Below are 17,881 nucleotides of genomic sequence, written 5' to 3'. Positions count from 1 at the left end.
ATTTTTCTTTACCATAATTCATGCTAAAATGCTAATAGTGTTCATATTGAAAAACCCTGAGCTAAGCTGTGGGCTCTTAGGGTAGGGACAATGTCATGTTCATTATTTTATTACTCTCAGCAAATCAGGGAGCTTTGACTAGGCAAAGTACCCAATAAATATTTGCTGAACCACAACTCAAACATATCTACTGAAATGATTTTTAAAAAGGACAATTCTTAGACAGTATTTTTTAAAATATATATTAAACCCATTGATTATTATATCCCATTCTATTTTCATGGGGAAGTTCCTCACAGTGAACGACAACCCAAAAAATAAAAAAACGGGATTTCTGCTCCATTTACAATTGATCACCAAAAGATGGATTCACTCTCCTTTTATAGTCTCTCTTCTGCTTGATAGCAATAGGACCTGGTATAAGGGCAAAATCAAGACTCATGATTAAAGTGGCCTAAGTGATTTTAAGAATCTCTCAAGGATAGATGAACATTCTTGAAAAAGTTGAAGATCAGATATTTTCCTGAACATGGCACTTTCATAGAATCTCAGAATCCCAGGGTTAAAAGGGACTTTTAAGGTTCTTTTTCATAATCACCACAGATAAGAGAGAGTTGGGTTTTGCAGCTGATATTTAATTCAGTTCTAAGAGAGAAAAGTTCTTAGAGCAGTTAGGCATCTACCTCATATGTTTCTTATGGATTCACAAAGTGTTCACTAGTGGGAATTTCTCTTAAAATGCTATGACAAATGAAGCAACATGTAGCTGAGACTAGGAAAAAACAAGTGTGATCAACTGTTCCTTCCCAAATTATTTTTTAAGTTAATTTTGCAAAAAAACTGAATGTTTTTGTTTTCTGCAAGTGTTCAGGTTGATACAGAATTTATTTTCAATAATAATACAGCAGAAAGAATTCATTCATCCATTCATAAGTCAATACATGTTTTTCTTAGAGAACTATGATTTTTAAACTCACAACTAAAATAAGCTAGCACTATCATGGTGCAAATCATGGGTTTTTGTGGTCAAGCAGGCCTGAATTCTTGTGTAAATTTCTGAACTTCTCTACCTGTGTAAACTCAGGAAAGTTACTTAACCTTTCTGGGCTTTATTTTTTTTAATCTAAAAAAACAAACAGTCTCATGATATCTACTTCGTAAGATTGCTTTGAAGACTGAAATAATACATTTAAAAGTATCTAACAGAGAGACACACAAGAAGTGTTCAGAAATGTCAGTTATCACTTGTATTATTGAACTGACCATTATAATGCAAGTTATCTTAGAATTATTTATATTTACAGTTTTATTATTATACTTATCTCTGTAATAAAAATTATTAAAAACAACTAACTAGCATTAATATTAGCTCATTTTATTAAATCCAATTGTTCATTCCTTGTCCAATATTCAGAAGGTTTTCAGTAGCTTCCAAATTGGGAGAAGAGAAGGCAATTTTTAAATCCTTTCTTTGTGAATTTTTTAAAAGATATTTCAGGAAATGTGAGTTCAGAAAAAAAGGTGGGGGGACGAGAAACTATATTTTGACCTAGGCCATAAAATAATAGGTATTAAAATGACTGTGTAATGCACAAAGCAGAAACAACACAGGTCTAATAGCATCTTAAGAAAAGCAATCCTGGAAAAATGAACTAGATTATAAAAAGCCGGAGGGAATACCAAATCATCAAACTCCATGTAGAAGAAGCAACTGTAATACGAATTTTTCAAGACCATCGGCAGATCTGGGACATTTTTATTCTTAAAAAAGCTTTTTCTCTTTCCCTCCATGCTGGTGGGTCTTTATAAACTTGAATTAAAAGTGATACTCAGGATTTGAGGTGCATTCCTTTTCCTACAGCCTACATGTTCATTCGGGAGATATTAATGCTTGAGAGAAAGGGGAGAAGCTGCTTTGTTAGCTTGCAACAAAGTAGGTCAGCTGTGAGAGGGCAAAGAGCAGTCTGAAGAAGACAGAATGGGGTCCTTTAGAAAGAGGCAAAGATACTAACGGCTGACCTTACCAGCAGTTGTTCATTATCTGTGAGCCTCTGTGAATGGAGGGGGACAAATGCTAAATCTAAGACCTTTGGGAAAGGCAGTTTCCCCTCCGAGCAAAGATCATAGGGTCTCTGTTCTTGATGGTTGAGATGCAGGGCACAATACTGAAATATTAGGTGGGCTTTAAGGGGACAAGCGTGGCAAGTGTCATTGGCTTGTGTGTGACCGAACTCTAGCCAGAAGGGAGCCTCAACCTGGAAGCTCTCAAGAAGCACTGCCAAACACTGACTTGTATCTTACGTTCCTGAAAGCTTTGCCATGTGGTTTTATTCCCCTTAACACTACATATGCTTTTCTTGCTTCCAAAATATATGCTTCTCTGTTTAGTATTGTCAACCTATTTGTTCATACAAATAAGGCCTCTTAATTCATAACAAGATTCTTCTTCTACTCCATATCCTGATGCTGAATCCTACTATTAAAAAGAAAATTATTCAAAGTGTTCATAGTCGTTTTGGACACTCTAGAATAGTGATCCCCACCATTTTGGTACCTGGGACTGATTTAGTGGAAGACAGTTTTTCCACAGACTGGGTGTGGGGGAATCTCTCAGGATGATTCAAGAGCATTACATTTGCTGTGCCCTTTGTGTTAGTCGCTCAGTCGTGTCTGACTCTTTGCCACCCTATGGACTGTAGCCCGCCAGGCTCCTCTGTCCATGGAATTCTCTGGGTAAGAATATTGGAGTGGGTTGCCATTCCCTTCTCCAGGGGATGTTCCCAACCAAGGGATTGAACCTGATTCTCCTGCATTGCAGACAGGTACTTTACCATCTGAGCCACCTGGGAAGCCCTTTGTGAACTTTATTTCCAATGTAACGCCACTGCTTATCTGAAGGTGAAGCAGGTCCATAGTCCAGAGGCTGGAGACTCTTGCTGTAGAGGATTTGTGTTTCCTGTTTTTAGTCCAAGTTTTTCAAAAATATCACATTGTTTTGCATATGGATAGAACAATACGCAAGATTTTACTTCCTCTGCTTGCTCTATCCAATAGAGTTGTGTTTTCTGTGATTTGGTCTAGTCTACATGTAAAGTGAAGTTGCTCAGTTGTGTCTGACTCTTTGCAACCCCATGGACTGTAGCATACCAGGCTCCTCTGTCCATGGGATTTTCTAGGCAATAGTACTAGAGTGGATTGCCATTTCCTTCTCCAGGGGATCTTCCCAACCCAGGGATTGAACCCGGGTCTCCTGCATTGTAGACAGACACTTTACTATCTGAGCCACCAGGGAAGTCCGTCTACATGTAAGGTATATATCAAATGTAGGCAAAGTTACCCTTGGGAAAAAAAATCTTTAAATTGACCATAAAATAGAGAAGATATGATTTTGCATATATAATCCTGCAGAATAATTGTTTTTCAAAGGGAAGTTTGAGGAAGACTGAATTCTAAAGGAGAGGAAGTGTGAAATAAGAAAAATGTGGAAGAGGGAAACTTAAATGCAGATAAATGTCTGGATGTTTAAGCCATTCTGCTTCTGAGGTAGCAGTCTGATCTCTCTCATATACGCTGGATGGATAGAGAATTTTAATATGCTCCTGCTTCCCTATACCATGAACTCCATTTCATTTTAACATTAATGCCCTGTGATATCAAGAGATGTCCTGTGGGTTCTTTGTTGTTTTGAGACAAAACATCATGGTAGAGACAACGTGGGAATGTGAGGGATTGAAAAGTGACTCTATTTTTTTTTTTTTTATAAAGACCTAGAGTTCCAGTTCAGTGTAAAGACAGCCATTTGGAAAGTATCACAAAAGAAACACTCACAGATATGTTAAGGATTTTTCATGAAAAAGCCAGGTGAATTTGATAAAAAAATAAAAATAAAAAAGCCAATGCCCTGAGGATCCTCAGAAACAACCAATGCTTATGCAGAAATCATTTTCACTCAAGATATTAAAGCTCTGGGGCTGCTTAATTTGTACTGAGTGAATCCAGTCTTTAGTTTTATAAAATCTCATTATCCAAAAAAGTGTGCTATAAATCCAGCCACTAAATTCGTCGCCAGCTTCCTAATGTGGTCATCCTTGGTGTCACCCTAAAAAGTAGAGCTGTTTTATCAGAGGCTCAGGTTTTAAATTTCCACTCATATCCCCTCAAACACATTGAAAGGAAACACAGTGAAAGCTCACATCGAATATACTTTTGACTGTAAACAAATAGTTTCCTTTATTATCACTGTTGGTTTTAATTTCTCAGGCTTTCTTTTGTACTTTCCATCAATTTTTTTTTTTTTCTTTTTTCAGTAGGCCTTTGAAATTCTCAAAGACCCTAGGCTGGGAGATAAACCCTAATGCTGGGGGTGAATAAACTGGCCTTTCTGAAAAAGAACAGCTCAGTCAGTCATTCTAAAGAACATTTAGTCCTTTTGTCCCTCACACTGAAAAGAAAGTACCAAATCCTTGATCTACAAAACTAACACAGAAGTTTCTCTAAAAAGTGAATGTCGCCATTCTTCGTATTTTCATCATACAAGGAGATTCTGGACAAAATGTAGCTTGATGAAACCAGACAGCATCATTGTATTTGCATTTTAAGATGTTTTAAGTTAAAATCTTACTCTTCTTAATAGTGTTCTTACCCAATCATGAAAGGTTCAAAAGGACCTAATGCATCTCATAGAACATTAACATCTATAGAAGGACACAGTCTCATGCCCAGATTGGATGAATTGCAAACAAACTTGTTTCCTGTCTTTGCACAGCCTCCATTGTGATCGGGAAATGGTGGTGTGAGATGGAGCCTTGTCTAGAAGGAGAAGAGTGTAAGACACTCCCTGATAATTCTGGATGGATGTGTGCTACAGGCAATAAAATCAAGACCACAAGAGTAAGTTGTTTTCTTTTTTTGGAAATGTCTCATGCATGTTACAGACTGTACTGTTTGCCTTTGTGTTGTATAAAGAACACCCAGAGAAGCTTCGAACAAGAGAGAAAGAAGCCTTTTCCCCAGCAGAAACTATTTTTGATGGTTCAGATCAGTGTCCATCCATCAAAGAGAAGTTAGAGATTGAACTTGACTTCTCCATCCTGAGCAGTTTAGTGTTTCTGTTATGGACTCATAAACAAAGCTAGGCTGCCATCGCCAAAGGGAAGAGGGGCAGTGAGGCGGGTATTTGGATAATGCATTGGACATCTTTGGTGCTCAGAATAGATAATAAAATAAGGATCTTGCCTAATTCATCCAGATGGTTTTCTAAAAAGTTCTGCATTTAAGTACTGCCATTTTCTAAAGGTTGTTTAAAGGAATTTTTGATGCTCTTTTAGGGAAATGAAAGGTTTCTCTGATGTGAATAATTGTTCTTTGCTTTGTGTGGTTGAAGCAGGAATTGGCTTCAAAATATGTAATGATGTGTATCAGGCTACCCAGCCCATCAGAACTGGTGTCATGAGGCTGGAACAGGTTAGAGAGGCCAGTCTAGGCCAGTTGTTGACTCTGTAGTTACTGGTTGATAAGAAAGTTTGAAAGTTTTAATGGGGGTACCGAGGGGGGTTCTTTAGGGTATGCAAGATGGTAACTATTCACTATACAAAAGTCTATTAGTACAAAAGTCTATTTGTATTTTAAGTCAGTATGGTAATACGTACATGAACCATGAGAATATCAGCCCTGCTATCTGTGTATATGTTGCAAGTATTGGGTAGTTTTTAAAGCAAGCTCCACTAGTTAAAATTCCAATGTGTTGAACTTGTAAGTTTCCAAAAGAATGATCTGAATTTCAAAGGGCATATCTGATTCCAGCCCCTAAATCATGAGTCTTAACCTGGTCTTTCTTCTCAGAATTTTCCTTTCAAAAAATAAAATTGGTTCTTGGATTTTTATGATGCAGAAAACATAACACTTTATGAAACTTTTTATAAGTGAAGACTCTGTTTTTCTAGTTTGGTTGCCTATACTGACCACATTAGCTAGTAAATGGCTCTACCTCCCTGGCTTGCAGCCAGAAGGCTTGTCGAAACCATCCTATCTTGTTAACCTACAAATTGAAGGTGCCAAGAAGTCAATCTGGAATATTGTATTTCATTCCAATGAAACATCTACAGAAGAGAGTGTTTAAAACTGAACCTAGTTTGTGCTACTTACTCCAGAAGTCATCTTAATTAGCTGGTCTGGAGTATGGATTTTTGGTTTCCCTTTGGTTACATTTTTCATGAAGATGATTTTACCAGATAATTTGAAGATACCCTTGCAAGTTAGTTTTAAGCTACTCTGGATTTTATCCAGTATGGTTGGAAATCAGTAGCCATTGTTTTGAACATGTTGTTGACATACTCTCTGCCAAATCTCCATTCCCTATTCCAGTGATAACCAATCACCCTATATTGATGGTAATCCTTGTTCTCATAGTACCTTCAGACTTAAAACTCCTTAAAGAACAATAACACAAGTCAAAATATTTCAGAATTTAGATATGTAAAATTCCAAGAGTACCAATGAGAAGACTCTTTGGCTGACAGAAAATAAAACAAAAGAGAGAAATCGTTAGTGCTGCTTATTTGTGACCCATGTCACTTTCTTTTATTTGGCTTTCATGGAGTATATTTTAAAACCATCATGCTTGCAGTAATACATCCTAGACATTCTTCTGAATCACCAAAGTATGGTGTGGAATCTGATAATGGTAATAGAGTCAAGCACGCACTGTGTTCGCTCTGCCACAAGGTGGGTTGAACGCAATCCAAATAGTTGAACAGTATAAGAGAAATAAATCACCCTTACAGGCAGTTTAAAAGCAGAAGATGCACCTGTTTCTGGTGTGTGTATCTGTTTCAGGCAAGGAAATAAGAGAGTCCTCTATAGCCATGTGTGTGGCACGTCAGCCAACTAAGAATTCTCAAGTCTCTCTTTAGAGAAGGAAAAAGAAGGCAATAGAAAAAGCTGAATGTTTCAGACCTTACGAAAACCCAAACATTGCAATTGACATATTTTCTTCCCCCTTCTTTACAAAGAAATTCATGATGAAATAAACACTTTTAAACACAAAAGCCACAAGTTAAGTCCAAATGATATATACAGGCACTCCATCCCATATAAATGGCTAACACCAGTCCTTAGATCATACGCTCTAAAAAATAGGTTTTATATGAATTTTTCTAGTTATGCCTTGTGTGTTTTTTCCCATCAGAGTATAAATATGCCTACACACTTCAAATGTTGACTCTAGCAACTTAACTTTTAGAAGTTTAAGTCACAGATGTATTTTAATTAGGAATCATATGTTTTCATTGTTCTTTAAAAAGTAATCTTTAGGGTAAAAAAGACATTATTAAAGTGAAAAGAAGAATAAAAAAATCACCTCTTTTTGTTTTATGGGTAAGATTGGTTCAAAGAGTTCTTTAAGAAAAAAACAAAAGCAGAAAACTGAAGAAACATACTCAGATTGCTAATGGCAACTGTGAATTTCCTGCAAACTTATTTTTTAAAAGGAGCTTCAGTGTAAAGAAATTTGCAGGAAAGATTCCTGGGACTTCAGTTTTTCTCCCTACATTTTTTTTTCCATATAAACTCCCTATTACGTGAGTAACTTCCCAACTAATCATACTAAGCCAAAATTCTCAGCATTTTTTGAAATGTCGATAAACAAAAGATGGTTTAAAGTATGCCCTAATTTAAATTTTTAGGATGCTCATTTTTCAAGGAAGGTAGAGAGTAGAAATTCAGTGTTTCATTTAACCCACCAGACACCACAGAATATAGACTAGCCAGGGTAACAGGCCACACTCTGAAGGAAAATCTTGGGGAAATTGGATCTGGGTGACAATAAAACTCAGAAAGAAGGAGAGAAGGTAAGTGGAATCAAGCAGAGGCTTCCCTTTCAGGAGACTTGGCAGAATAAATCATAGGGAAAGAGGAAACTTCCTGAATGCCACACCATGGAGAGAAAGTAATTACACTTGAGAGGTGCTCCAAAAACATGGCATGGGCACAGTAAAATAGATGCCTTCTGAGAAGAAGCTTGGTGCATCTGGGTGAAGTTTCTTGGCTAAACTTTAACACTGTTCCTGCTTGATCATAGCTTCAGTTGTTTTATCAAATTGCTTTGTTAGGAATTTGGAGCAAGACTAAACTACCTAAATATTGACTAGAGATTTTCTTTCTATGATTTTAGATATCCATTAGTTTATCCCTTTTCTTTAAACTGTTATATGAAAAACGTAATTTGGCTAAATTTTACCCCTGTTCCTACTTGATCATGGCTTCAATTTTTATTATTACATTGCTTTGTAGGTAGTTTGTAGCAAGACTAACCTGCCCAAATATTGACTAGAGATTTTTTTCCTATGGTTGTGGCTACCCATTGGTTTATCTCTCTTCTGTAAACTGATGGAGGAAAAGCATAAGTGTGACAGGTGAAGAGGCTATCATCCATGTTTTCAGGAATGAATCTACTCCCTTTTGCACTCAGGAAGAATGACTTCATTCCGAAAGCTAGACTTCCCCTTTTGAGGAAATAAGTTGTCTGACAATGCTGTAATAATTTATGTGTAGAAAGTGAACAATGATTGTTTGGGGACAGGAGGAGGAAGGGAATAAAATGAGGACAAATGCAAAATCACTTGGGAAGGAAAATTAGTAGATTAAAATACCAGAACGTAATCTGGTTTTATATCTGGGGAAATATCAAGCAGTTTTTTGGATTTCCTTCATCCAAGTATGTTAATGTCTTTCACATTAGTGAGGAGATCAACAGTTAGTGTACACTGTAAAGTCTCATTCCCTAAGAGTAAATTACAGACCTCAGATTGCAACCTAACCCCTCAGATTACACACCTAACCACAATAGCCATCTTTTCAGATGTGGCATGCCCTGTGACTCACCCAGTGCAATTCACCAGAGTCATTTGTCCACAGCCTCCTGGCCTTATCCTCCTAATGGCTTTGCATATCTCCACCCATTCTAATCACCCCAATGTTTTTTTTTTAATATTACTGAGGAGTAAAATACCAGCTTTGACATATTCCAGCTTCTTCACTCAAAATTCCACCAGGCGTGAAAGATTCTGAGAGTCTTGACAGTCTTGATCTCTAGTCCATTCGTTTTGCAAGAAATGTCTGAGAGAGAGAGAGAAATGATGGGTAAAGAGGGGAGGCTGGAGTGGGAGTGGTATTCAGAGATCGCAGGAAGGAAGAGTAAGCTATCTTCTTAAAGAATAAAATATACTATCAAAATTGCCACAAATGATCCAAGTGTGCTCGTTCATTTCTTTAACTAATAAATAGTATTAAACCTCTATTATCTAAAGTTAAAGTCTTGGGAATGTGATAATGGTCATGACATGGCCCCTGGTCTTCCATGAAGAATAGAGCCGAAAGTTGGGTGGGATGGGGAGAGAGGGAGGGTCATTACAGATTTTTTTTTAAAAGGCAATTCCAGATCAGTTTCAGAAACATCTCTTTCTCCTTCCTTTTGGTGGAAAAGAAGACAGTGAAAACAAATGTCATAAACACCACTGGACTATAAGAAACAAAGTTTTAAAGTATCTGTTATTTGTATGGAAAGAGTAAAAAAATAAATGTGTGAAGTTTTCTTATACATTCTGCCCCTGACCCAACCAACTTTTGAATGCAAGCATGTATTATCATTCCTACCTAACCCTGAAAGCTTTAAATGGACTTCACTCCTGGACTCAGAATACTCAGTTTCTAAAGCTATAAAGAATTAAGAGATGATGAAGAAAACTGTTTTAAGTCCTAGAACTCTAAAATAGAACCTTCAACTTTATTAGAACCATCATCATGCTCTAAACCGGTGATTCTTCATGCATGCATCCTTCGGAATATGAGTCTTTGGGACCATTATTTGAATGGATTGAATGACATCAGTGGTTATAGAAGTATACCATTGATTGCCCTTGAAAACGATATCATTGTTTGAGTGGAACAGTTTCTCACCTTGCAAAGGTCTCTTAAATTCCTCAACAAATGTGATCCAACCTTGGCAATGACTTCACCTAATGCCACCCCTCTGCATCTTACGAGTGACCAACATGACGAGGCTAATGAATTTCCTTCTCATGAAATTCTCATCAGACAGACATAGGAATAACTACATAATTTACAGAAAGAGTTCAGTGCAAAATGAAAACACAAAACCCCTTTTTAAAAATTACTAAGAATTTCAAGATGGCAGTTGTAGGTCATTAAACCAAGTGTGAAATCCTTTTCGGCACGGGGCTCCCCACAGTTACGTAGGTTGCATGCCTATGACCGCAGTCTTGCTTAACCATTGCTCCAAGAGTCTGTGTCCTCACTTGTGGCAAAAAGTAATGAATTGATTAAATATGATGGCCTGTGCATGTGCTTTGATCATCGTTTGAAAACTGCTGCTCTAGACTTGAACATTTTTTATTTCAGTGCACCTGAAAGAAGCAACATCCTAAAAATTCCTGGTGTCCTTAATTTTCCTCCTAATCATCTTTCTTTGTGCCTTCTTTTCCTTCTTTTCTTCCTGAATTTTCTTTCTTTCTCTCTTTGCTTTCAGATTCACCCAAGAACCTAACGGAAGCATCTGTTATAGTAATAAAGGAAAACCAACTCTGCGAAAATACGTTTTAAAAAGTTAAAACATCTTATACATTAGAAGCCAAATGGATTTCTTATTTGCACTTTGACTGATTACCAGATAAGCACAGTGATTTTACTGTGTATCACCGAGTATCCTAGAGTGAGAAGACCCGAAGTTTTGGCGGTACCATGGAGAGTGGGTTAAGGAAAAAAAATGGGTTTTCTCAATGCAAATTTTTTGGGATTACGAAGAACGATCAACTATCTTCTCATTTGGATCTATAGTTACTTTGTACCACTTGAAATACATGTATATACATAATATTTTGAAATATTATATATTCTCTTCAAGAATTGAACTGTACCACAGTTTGAGACGGCTGGTGTACCTCTTTGAGTTTTGGATGTTTTGTTTTGTTTTCTTGTCATTTCTTTTGCTATTGGCAAGGAAAACATGTGCCCTTTGGAGAGGTGGGCATGGCACTGACACTGGAAGGCCAGCTACAGGTGGACTCCTGGAATCTGAGGCATCAAAACAACACTGAGTCAAGAGCTTCCTTCTGTTTCTACCAGATGGCCCGAGGAAGCTCATCATCCTGATTTATTGTTTTCTATCCTGTGCAATATTAGCATGCAAGCTTGGCTTACACAACCATACTTTATATTCAATTGATATAACCGTTCTAACCTCTTCCAGGAAAATATTTTTAGAACTACTAGCTTTTCCACAGATAAGAAAAATGAGGATTCTTGAGGGAGCCACTCCACCATGCTGTTAAGACTCTGGCAGAGTGATGGTCAAATATGGATCCCTGTATTAAGTTCTGTAAATACAGTGTCTTAAGGCTTTGTATAGCTATCTTAAACTGCAGAAATGTCCTCTGATTAAATCCAAAGTCTGACATAATTAATAACATAGTGCTGTAGCATTGAGTCTTATCATGGCACCTCTTTCTACATTTGATTTGATTTTTCCAAGAGTATTCAGAGATCTCTTCTGATGAGATGGAAAGACTGTTAAAGCAGTTAGGTTTCAGAATGATCTGTGTGACCAAATGTTGGACAGCCCTATTAAATTGCTAAATAACTTCTTTCTAAATCACTGTGTCCTCTTCATTTGCCGTTTATTTTCCCTCGATCAGCATTAGCCAAATCCAGAGAACATTCATGTAGCGACACATAGTCCACAAGAATTATTTGCACAAGGTCATTGCTGCTATCATAACCAATATTTCCAACTCTAATATTTGAAAACTAGAAATTCATTACTAGAAGTTCAGTGTTCTCAGCCAGCAAGATGAAATGTCAAATCCTATTATTGGGCTTCCATAGTGGTCACCTGGATGATACATACAGGGCTCAGCCCCCCAAAGATCAATTTGTGTCCATCTTCTTTTTTTAGAGTTACTTAGCTGACACTTTTAAGAAAGACTATCTACTTAAATTCTTGTTTAAATAGATATTATGTTAGCACTCTGGTAGAGCGTAATATTACTGTACATTCCTGTTACTTATCATATCACACTGCAAGTGTGTTTTTTCCCTCCAAAATCTTTTCTCCAGAATATGTGTTATTAGGGCCTGTTACTAGATCAGCGGCACAGTGAGTCTCTTAGAGTGGATTTTTCAGTTAACCTTTGGGTAAAATCCAGAGGCTTCTTCATCTTTTCTAATATACCTTGAAATCTGATTGAATATATAAATACTCTAGGTGGATTTGTTCTGCATTTTGAATGTCTATAGAAGCATCCAAAAATGGAAATGGAAACCTTATTGCAAAATCTGAGCTTCCTAAACACTTTAACAAATATTTTCTAGGAGGTAGCATAAAATTCATACCAACAATTCAGAATTGCTTGAATTTTGTGGTCCATATCCATGTACCATGTAATACGTTACAAATTGATTTCATCTATAAATTTCAGAGGTGAAAACTGAAGTCATAAATCCCAAGATTTATCTAGAACAGTACATCCCAAAATGTGGAGCAATAGATTTCTGTAATCAAATATATTAGGGAAATTTTTTCCAACAAAATAAAGTAGAAGTAGTCGAAGGGATTCTCAGAGCCTTTAATACATCAAAAGATACTGTGTGTCCTCAAGAAAGACTAAAACAGGGGGAGTAAAGTAAAAGGCTTCCAGAATCCAAACATGTTGAGTGGTCCTTGACTAATGGAGCACTCGTTTGCTGACTAATAGAAGCTGCAAGAAATTATTTCTGTGTGCGGATAGATATACTGTATTGTCATGTCCTCAGTTTTTCTAGAGAACCAGAAGTCTGGATTTTTACATACAATCTTCTAACATTCTTAAATAAGATGAACCAAAATGAGACTATTTCCATTAAAAAACTCTGCAAGCCTTATTGGAGAAGGAAATGGCAACCCACTCCAGTATTCTTGCCTGGAGAATCCCAGAGATGGCGGAGCCTGGTGGGCTGCCGTCTATGTGGTCGCACAGAGTCGGACACGACTGAAGCGACTTAGCAGCAGTAGCAGCAGCAGCAAGCCTTATTACTGCTCAAAATATCTGACCATGTGGCCTTTTCTATAAGATTAGTATTTTCTGGAATATGCTTTGAAGAGTGTTTGTCCTGAATAAAAAATCCAATGAGAAGCAAATTTTTTGTTTTCTGTGGCCTCACACATGTGGACCGTACTCATGATTCTCAGCATGTGGGGTTCACAGCTTTTTCCATTCTGTAACTGGAGCCTGTAAGTCAATGAAAGATCCAGTCTAGAGGTCCATGTCTGTTGTTAGTTCATCTGTTGTTCATTTAATGCGGTAAATTCCCTGGGAAAGAGTTGGAAGAAAAGAGAAGGGGGGGAGGGGGAAAGAAAAGACCACATCAGAATCAAGCAATCATCCAAGAAAACAGTGAAAATATTTGTAAATGTCATCAAATTCAGTTTCCATTTATCCAAGTCCCTTACCAAAATGTGTGAACCATCAACTTGTGTTTAAATTTAACTTGCAGCAGTTTGGGGAATTTTCAGTAACTACCATCTGCCTATTGAATCTGAATGTATATGGTTTTAAAAAGTATATCACGTATTTCTGGTTAATAAAGAGCTCAGTGTGGTGTGACTAATACTGATATTGAGCTTTCGAATCAAGAATGATGAATAATATTACAACGTAATTAGAGCAAATGCCAAGGGTTTCTTCCAAATCCTTTCTCATGGTAAAAGGGAAATATGACTCAGTTCATAAGACAAAGATTTTCAAGGAAGGTAAAGCTTATTTGCTGACTTTTTTGTGTGTGTAATTGCATTTACCATAAATGGACTTGGCAAGCACACTGAGATGTTTAACTACTTCTTTTCCCATTATAGAACAATGAAGAATGTTTTCACCAACACACAGTTCATATCTTTTTCTGATCAAATCCAATGTAAGTTTCACCAAGCAATATAGTGATTTTATAGTGCAGTATATTGTGCCACCTCGCACTGTCACTGCTAAAATAAGTTATGAAGGGTATAAAAACTGTTTATATGAGACAATTCACACATTCCTCACCTGCATGGGATATGCACTTCTCCTTAGAAGGTCAAATATCGTGTCATGAATGAGTTTCTGTTTTAATTAAGCTTGACAGTCCCATTTCAAAATCTATTTGGTTTTGCTTGACAAAGTGTATCATGTCTCTTTTCACTCTCTGTCTGCCTTCCAAATAAAAGATTTGGTGTCTAGCAAATTCTAGGGCTCAAGTCACTTCCACCTAGTTTATAAACATAAGAAAGCAACGTAAAAGGCTTTCTATGGAATGTAGAGAATCGGAGCTCATGCAGCAGTGATAGAATATGATTTTGTAGTGCCCGTGGACATTATACAAAAGTGATAAAATCATATTCACCCTTCAAAGTAGATTTAAGAAGAAGCTACTAATTGCACCAACACACACAAATCTCCTGCTAATAAAGATTTTAAGATTTTAGGTTGGATAGTTCAGGATATTTTTTCCTTATAAAAGATCTCAGGAGCCTCACAGTAGAAGTTACATTATGCTGACATCTTTGGTCAACAGGGGCTCTCATTTATTTATTTCCTTAGGTAGTTTGTTTCATTTTCAAAAAGAAAATGTTCGGCTCTCATATATTGATTTTGGTAGCTAGCTACATTATTTAAAAAAATAATAATAACCAATTACCAAACATGAAAGCCAGGACCCCAAACACAACTGACTATATTTAAAGCCCAGCTCTACTTCCCACCTCCTTAGAGAGACTCTAACCCTGGATTAGACTCCACTCATGCCATGAGGAAAAACCTGAGGCCAGACTTTCCTTATGACAATGGTTCTCAACAACATGGATATGTGGCCATTGTTTACAGAGGGGTTAGAAGTGGCTTATTAATATGATCTGTAAATACATTTTTAATTAATTATTATTGCAATATAGTTTATTAATAATATTGTTAGTTTCTGCTGTACAGCAAAGAGAATCATCTGCTGCACGTGCACACACACCCACACTCATATCTCCACTCTTTTTTAGATTCTTTTCCCATATAGGTCACTACAGAGTGTTGAATAGAGTTCTCTGTGTTATACAGTAGATCCTTATGGCTTATCTATTTTGTATATAGTAGTGTGAATACGTCAGTTCCAATCTCCCAATTTATCTATCCCTACCCCTCCTTTCCTACTTGGTAACCATAAGTTTGTTTTCTACATCTGTGAGTCAATTACTGTTTTATAAGTAAGAAAAGTATAATTATTTCACAAGTAGTTCCCAACCAGGGCCTATAAGATATGTATGCCAACAGGAGCTAGGCAAGTAACCCTTGTCAGCTAACCAAAGTCACATGTCACTGCCAAAGCACACATGATTAGGGTTGCGATGTAGCTGGCAGGTTCCGGCAGGCAGTATTTGGTCCCAGCCTGTTACTCCCGCTTAGCATTGGTGCGCTAATATGGCCCAGTTCTTCTGTTTTGGGGGTGTTTTATAAGAAAATCCAGAAATTCCAAGGTTTATATGAAATCTCCAAATTGTGCATATTTATAACTTACTGAACTTTTATTAAAAGATATGACCGAAGATTCTATTTTGTCTATGAGACATTGGTTTGCAAATCTGGCCTACAATGGCATTCTTCTCAGGATCTGCATTCTTGTGTACTTCCTCTGGTGGTGGAAAAAAATGCAGTGGCGTTAGAGCTTGTCTGCAGTCCATTGCATGGAACCTGCAACCTCTCCTGCTTTTGCCACTGGGAACCCTATGTGCACAGCAATGGATATCAGTTATACTCAAATAGGGGCATGCCAGGGTTGCAAAAAGAGGTCAGCCCCTGTGCCAGAATAGAGTAAATGGATTAAACCTCCATAGATTCCACCATTGGGGTCACCAAACCACTGTGGGAGCCAATTTTAGGGGCTAGAAAGAAGCAGTGTCAGGTCAGAATCTCCCACAAGCAGCTGCTAAAACACCTGAGAGGCTTGAACATTTAGTTTAAGGGAAAAATGCTAGGTACTACCTGCCCAGTGGAAACGGCCTCCTTCCTCTGCTTTCTCATCCTGCACACACCCTCCCACACTCACATGTGTGAATTCTTAAGTTCTTTGTCCCGTGATCTGGATCCTCCTCTAGAAGGCCAGATGGAGAAGCTCTCAAGGCCTCTCACCCCATCACCCCTTTCATTCAGCTCACCACTGTCATATTTCCTCTTCTCCCTTTTACATTCCAGACTTAAAAAGCACTGTATGTATTAAAAAAAAAAAAAAAAAAAGTTCTAGGATTGGAAGCCAAAAGAACTTCCAATCTCCCTTGAAGATTTGGGTCCTCGCCCTCCACTTATAACCTAGAAAATTTGTAACCTCTTCCTCTTGAGTTTTCCTGTCTGTAAAATGCAGATCATTGTACAAAGTTTAAAGGTTATGGGAAGACTAGGAAACTAGAGAAAATGGAAATGTGTTATACATGGAAAGCAGTAGGCAAACTCTTGTTGTTCTCAGGTTACTAGACAGATCTCTGTTCAACTTTGTAGAATTCCCCATCTGCCACTACTATTGCTAATGTTTTTAAACCACTGGAAAATGCCAATATTATCTACACTTGATCACTGCCGTTAAGACTTGAGTTGGCCAGAGTTCATGGCCAGAGTTGTCTGGTTCGTAGGACAATGTTCAACAACTATGCACAATGTCATCACCAGCCTACTCCCCGCCTCCCCCGCATCTTACCCTCTTGTCATTCAGGCAAAATATTCATACAAATTCACACATAACCCTCATTAGTGCACGGGTCTGACCTTTCGTGATGTCTAGTAGAACTTTCTGTAGTGTGAAAATGTTCTGTATCTGAGTTGTCCAATACGGTAGCCACTTGCTCCGTATGGCTATTGAGCACTTTAAATGTGTCAACTGTGACATAAGAGGTTTTTACATTTATTTAATTTTATTAACTTACTAGACAATCACATGTGGCTAGGCGGCTACCTTACTGGACAGCATAGTTCTGTTTTGTCTTTCAGAAGTACTAACACTGAGCCCCAGTTGCCCAAAGCCATGGCATGCTCATAACAATTTTATTGACTTCTTTTCACTTCCTTACTTCATTTTCAGTGCTGCCTGGATTTACCTCTCAAATACATTCCTTGCATTGAAATCTTTGTCTCAAGGTCTTCCTATGGAAAGACCCACCAAAGGCAATATTTTAAGATGACCACTCTATTTCCAAAATGGAGAAAAACGGGAAGGGCACCAACTAGAGCTGAGGAGATCAGTAAGGAGGTTTTTGTAGTATTTAGTAAACATATGTGGAGCATTTCCTTGTCAGAGCCTGAGGACAGAGCAGTGAATCATTCTTTTCCCTTCATGGAGGAGCTGATAGCTTAGATTCAGGTCTCAGCTACATCAGTCAATTGCCATTTTATAGACTCAGTTATCCAAGGCCATCGTGATAAAACAAGAGTAAGGTTATGCTGTATCTCTTAGAGGTAACTCAGAGAAAACTTTAGTCCCTTCTGATTCACCTTGTTCCCAGCTAGCTACCCTCATTGCCAATGAACAAGATTCAAATTGAATTAATAATAAGGAAATTCCAAGTTTGTCTCCAATACTAGTATTTTCTAAAAACCACGTGGTAAAACGTGGATGGCATCCTAGAAAATGCACTGGGTTAGACGAACCCTGATCTCTAGTTATAACCCAGGAAATGACTTAAACTTCTTGCAGTGGTTCTCAGAAATGGCATTCTGTGCAGGCAACCACACATTGTAATTGTAGGGGAAATGGTGAACTAGTTAAAGTACCAATTTGAAATTTTAAAGGCCATAGGCATAAGATTTTGCAAGGCAAATAAAGAGTG

At 37.5% G+C, this 17,881-nt stretch overlaps 1 protein-coding gene across 4 annotated transcripts in view; it reads left to right on the top strand.

The window, feature by feature from the left end:
* Positions 1–17,881, top strand: part of TAFA1 (TAFA chemokine like family member 1) — a 601,276-nt gene that overhangs the window by 495,062 nt on the left and 88,333 nt on the right. For 2 of the 4 annotated variants that reach the window (XM_086366908.1, XM_086366907.1), the window contains exons 4-5: positions 4,766–4,890; positions 10,544–11,666. In XM_086366908.1, coding sequence (XP_086223034.1) covers positions 4,766–4,890; positions 10,544–10,561 — 143 coding nt within the window. In that variant the 3' untranslated portion in view covers positions 10,562–11,666. Of the gene's footprint in view, positions 1–4,765; positions 4,891–9,481; positions 10,446–10,543; positions 11,667–17,881 lie in introns of those variants that run through there. The other 2 variants (XM_086366906.1, XM_086366905.1) reach the window with 2 other exon arrangements.

This window comes from Bos grunniens, chromosome 22 (assembly GCF_055505025.1).
Source record: "Bos grunniens cultivar Pamir isolate PY7600 chromosome 22, Bosgru_T2T1.0, whole genome shotgun sequence".
Taxonomy (NCBI): Eukaryota; Metazoa; Chordata; class Mammalia; order Artiodactyla; family Bovidae; genus Bos; species Bos grunniens.
The sequence above is the reverse complement of the archived record's forward strand: the minus strand, read 5'-3'. Positions and strand labels throughout refer to the sequence as shown.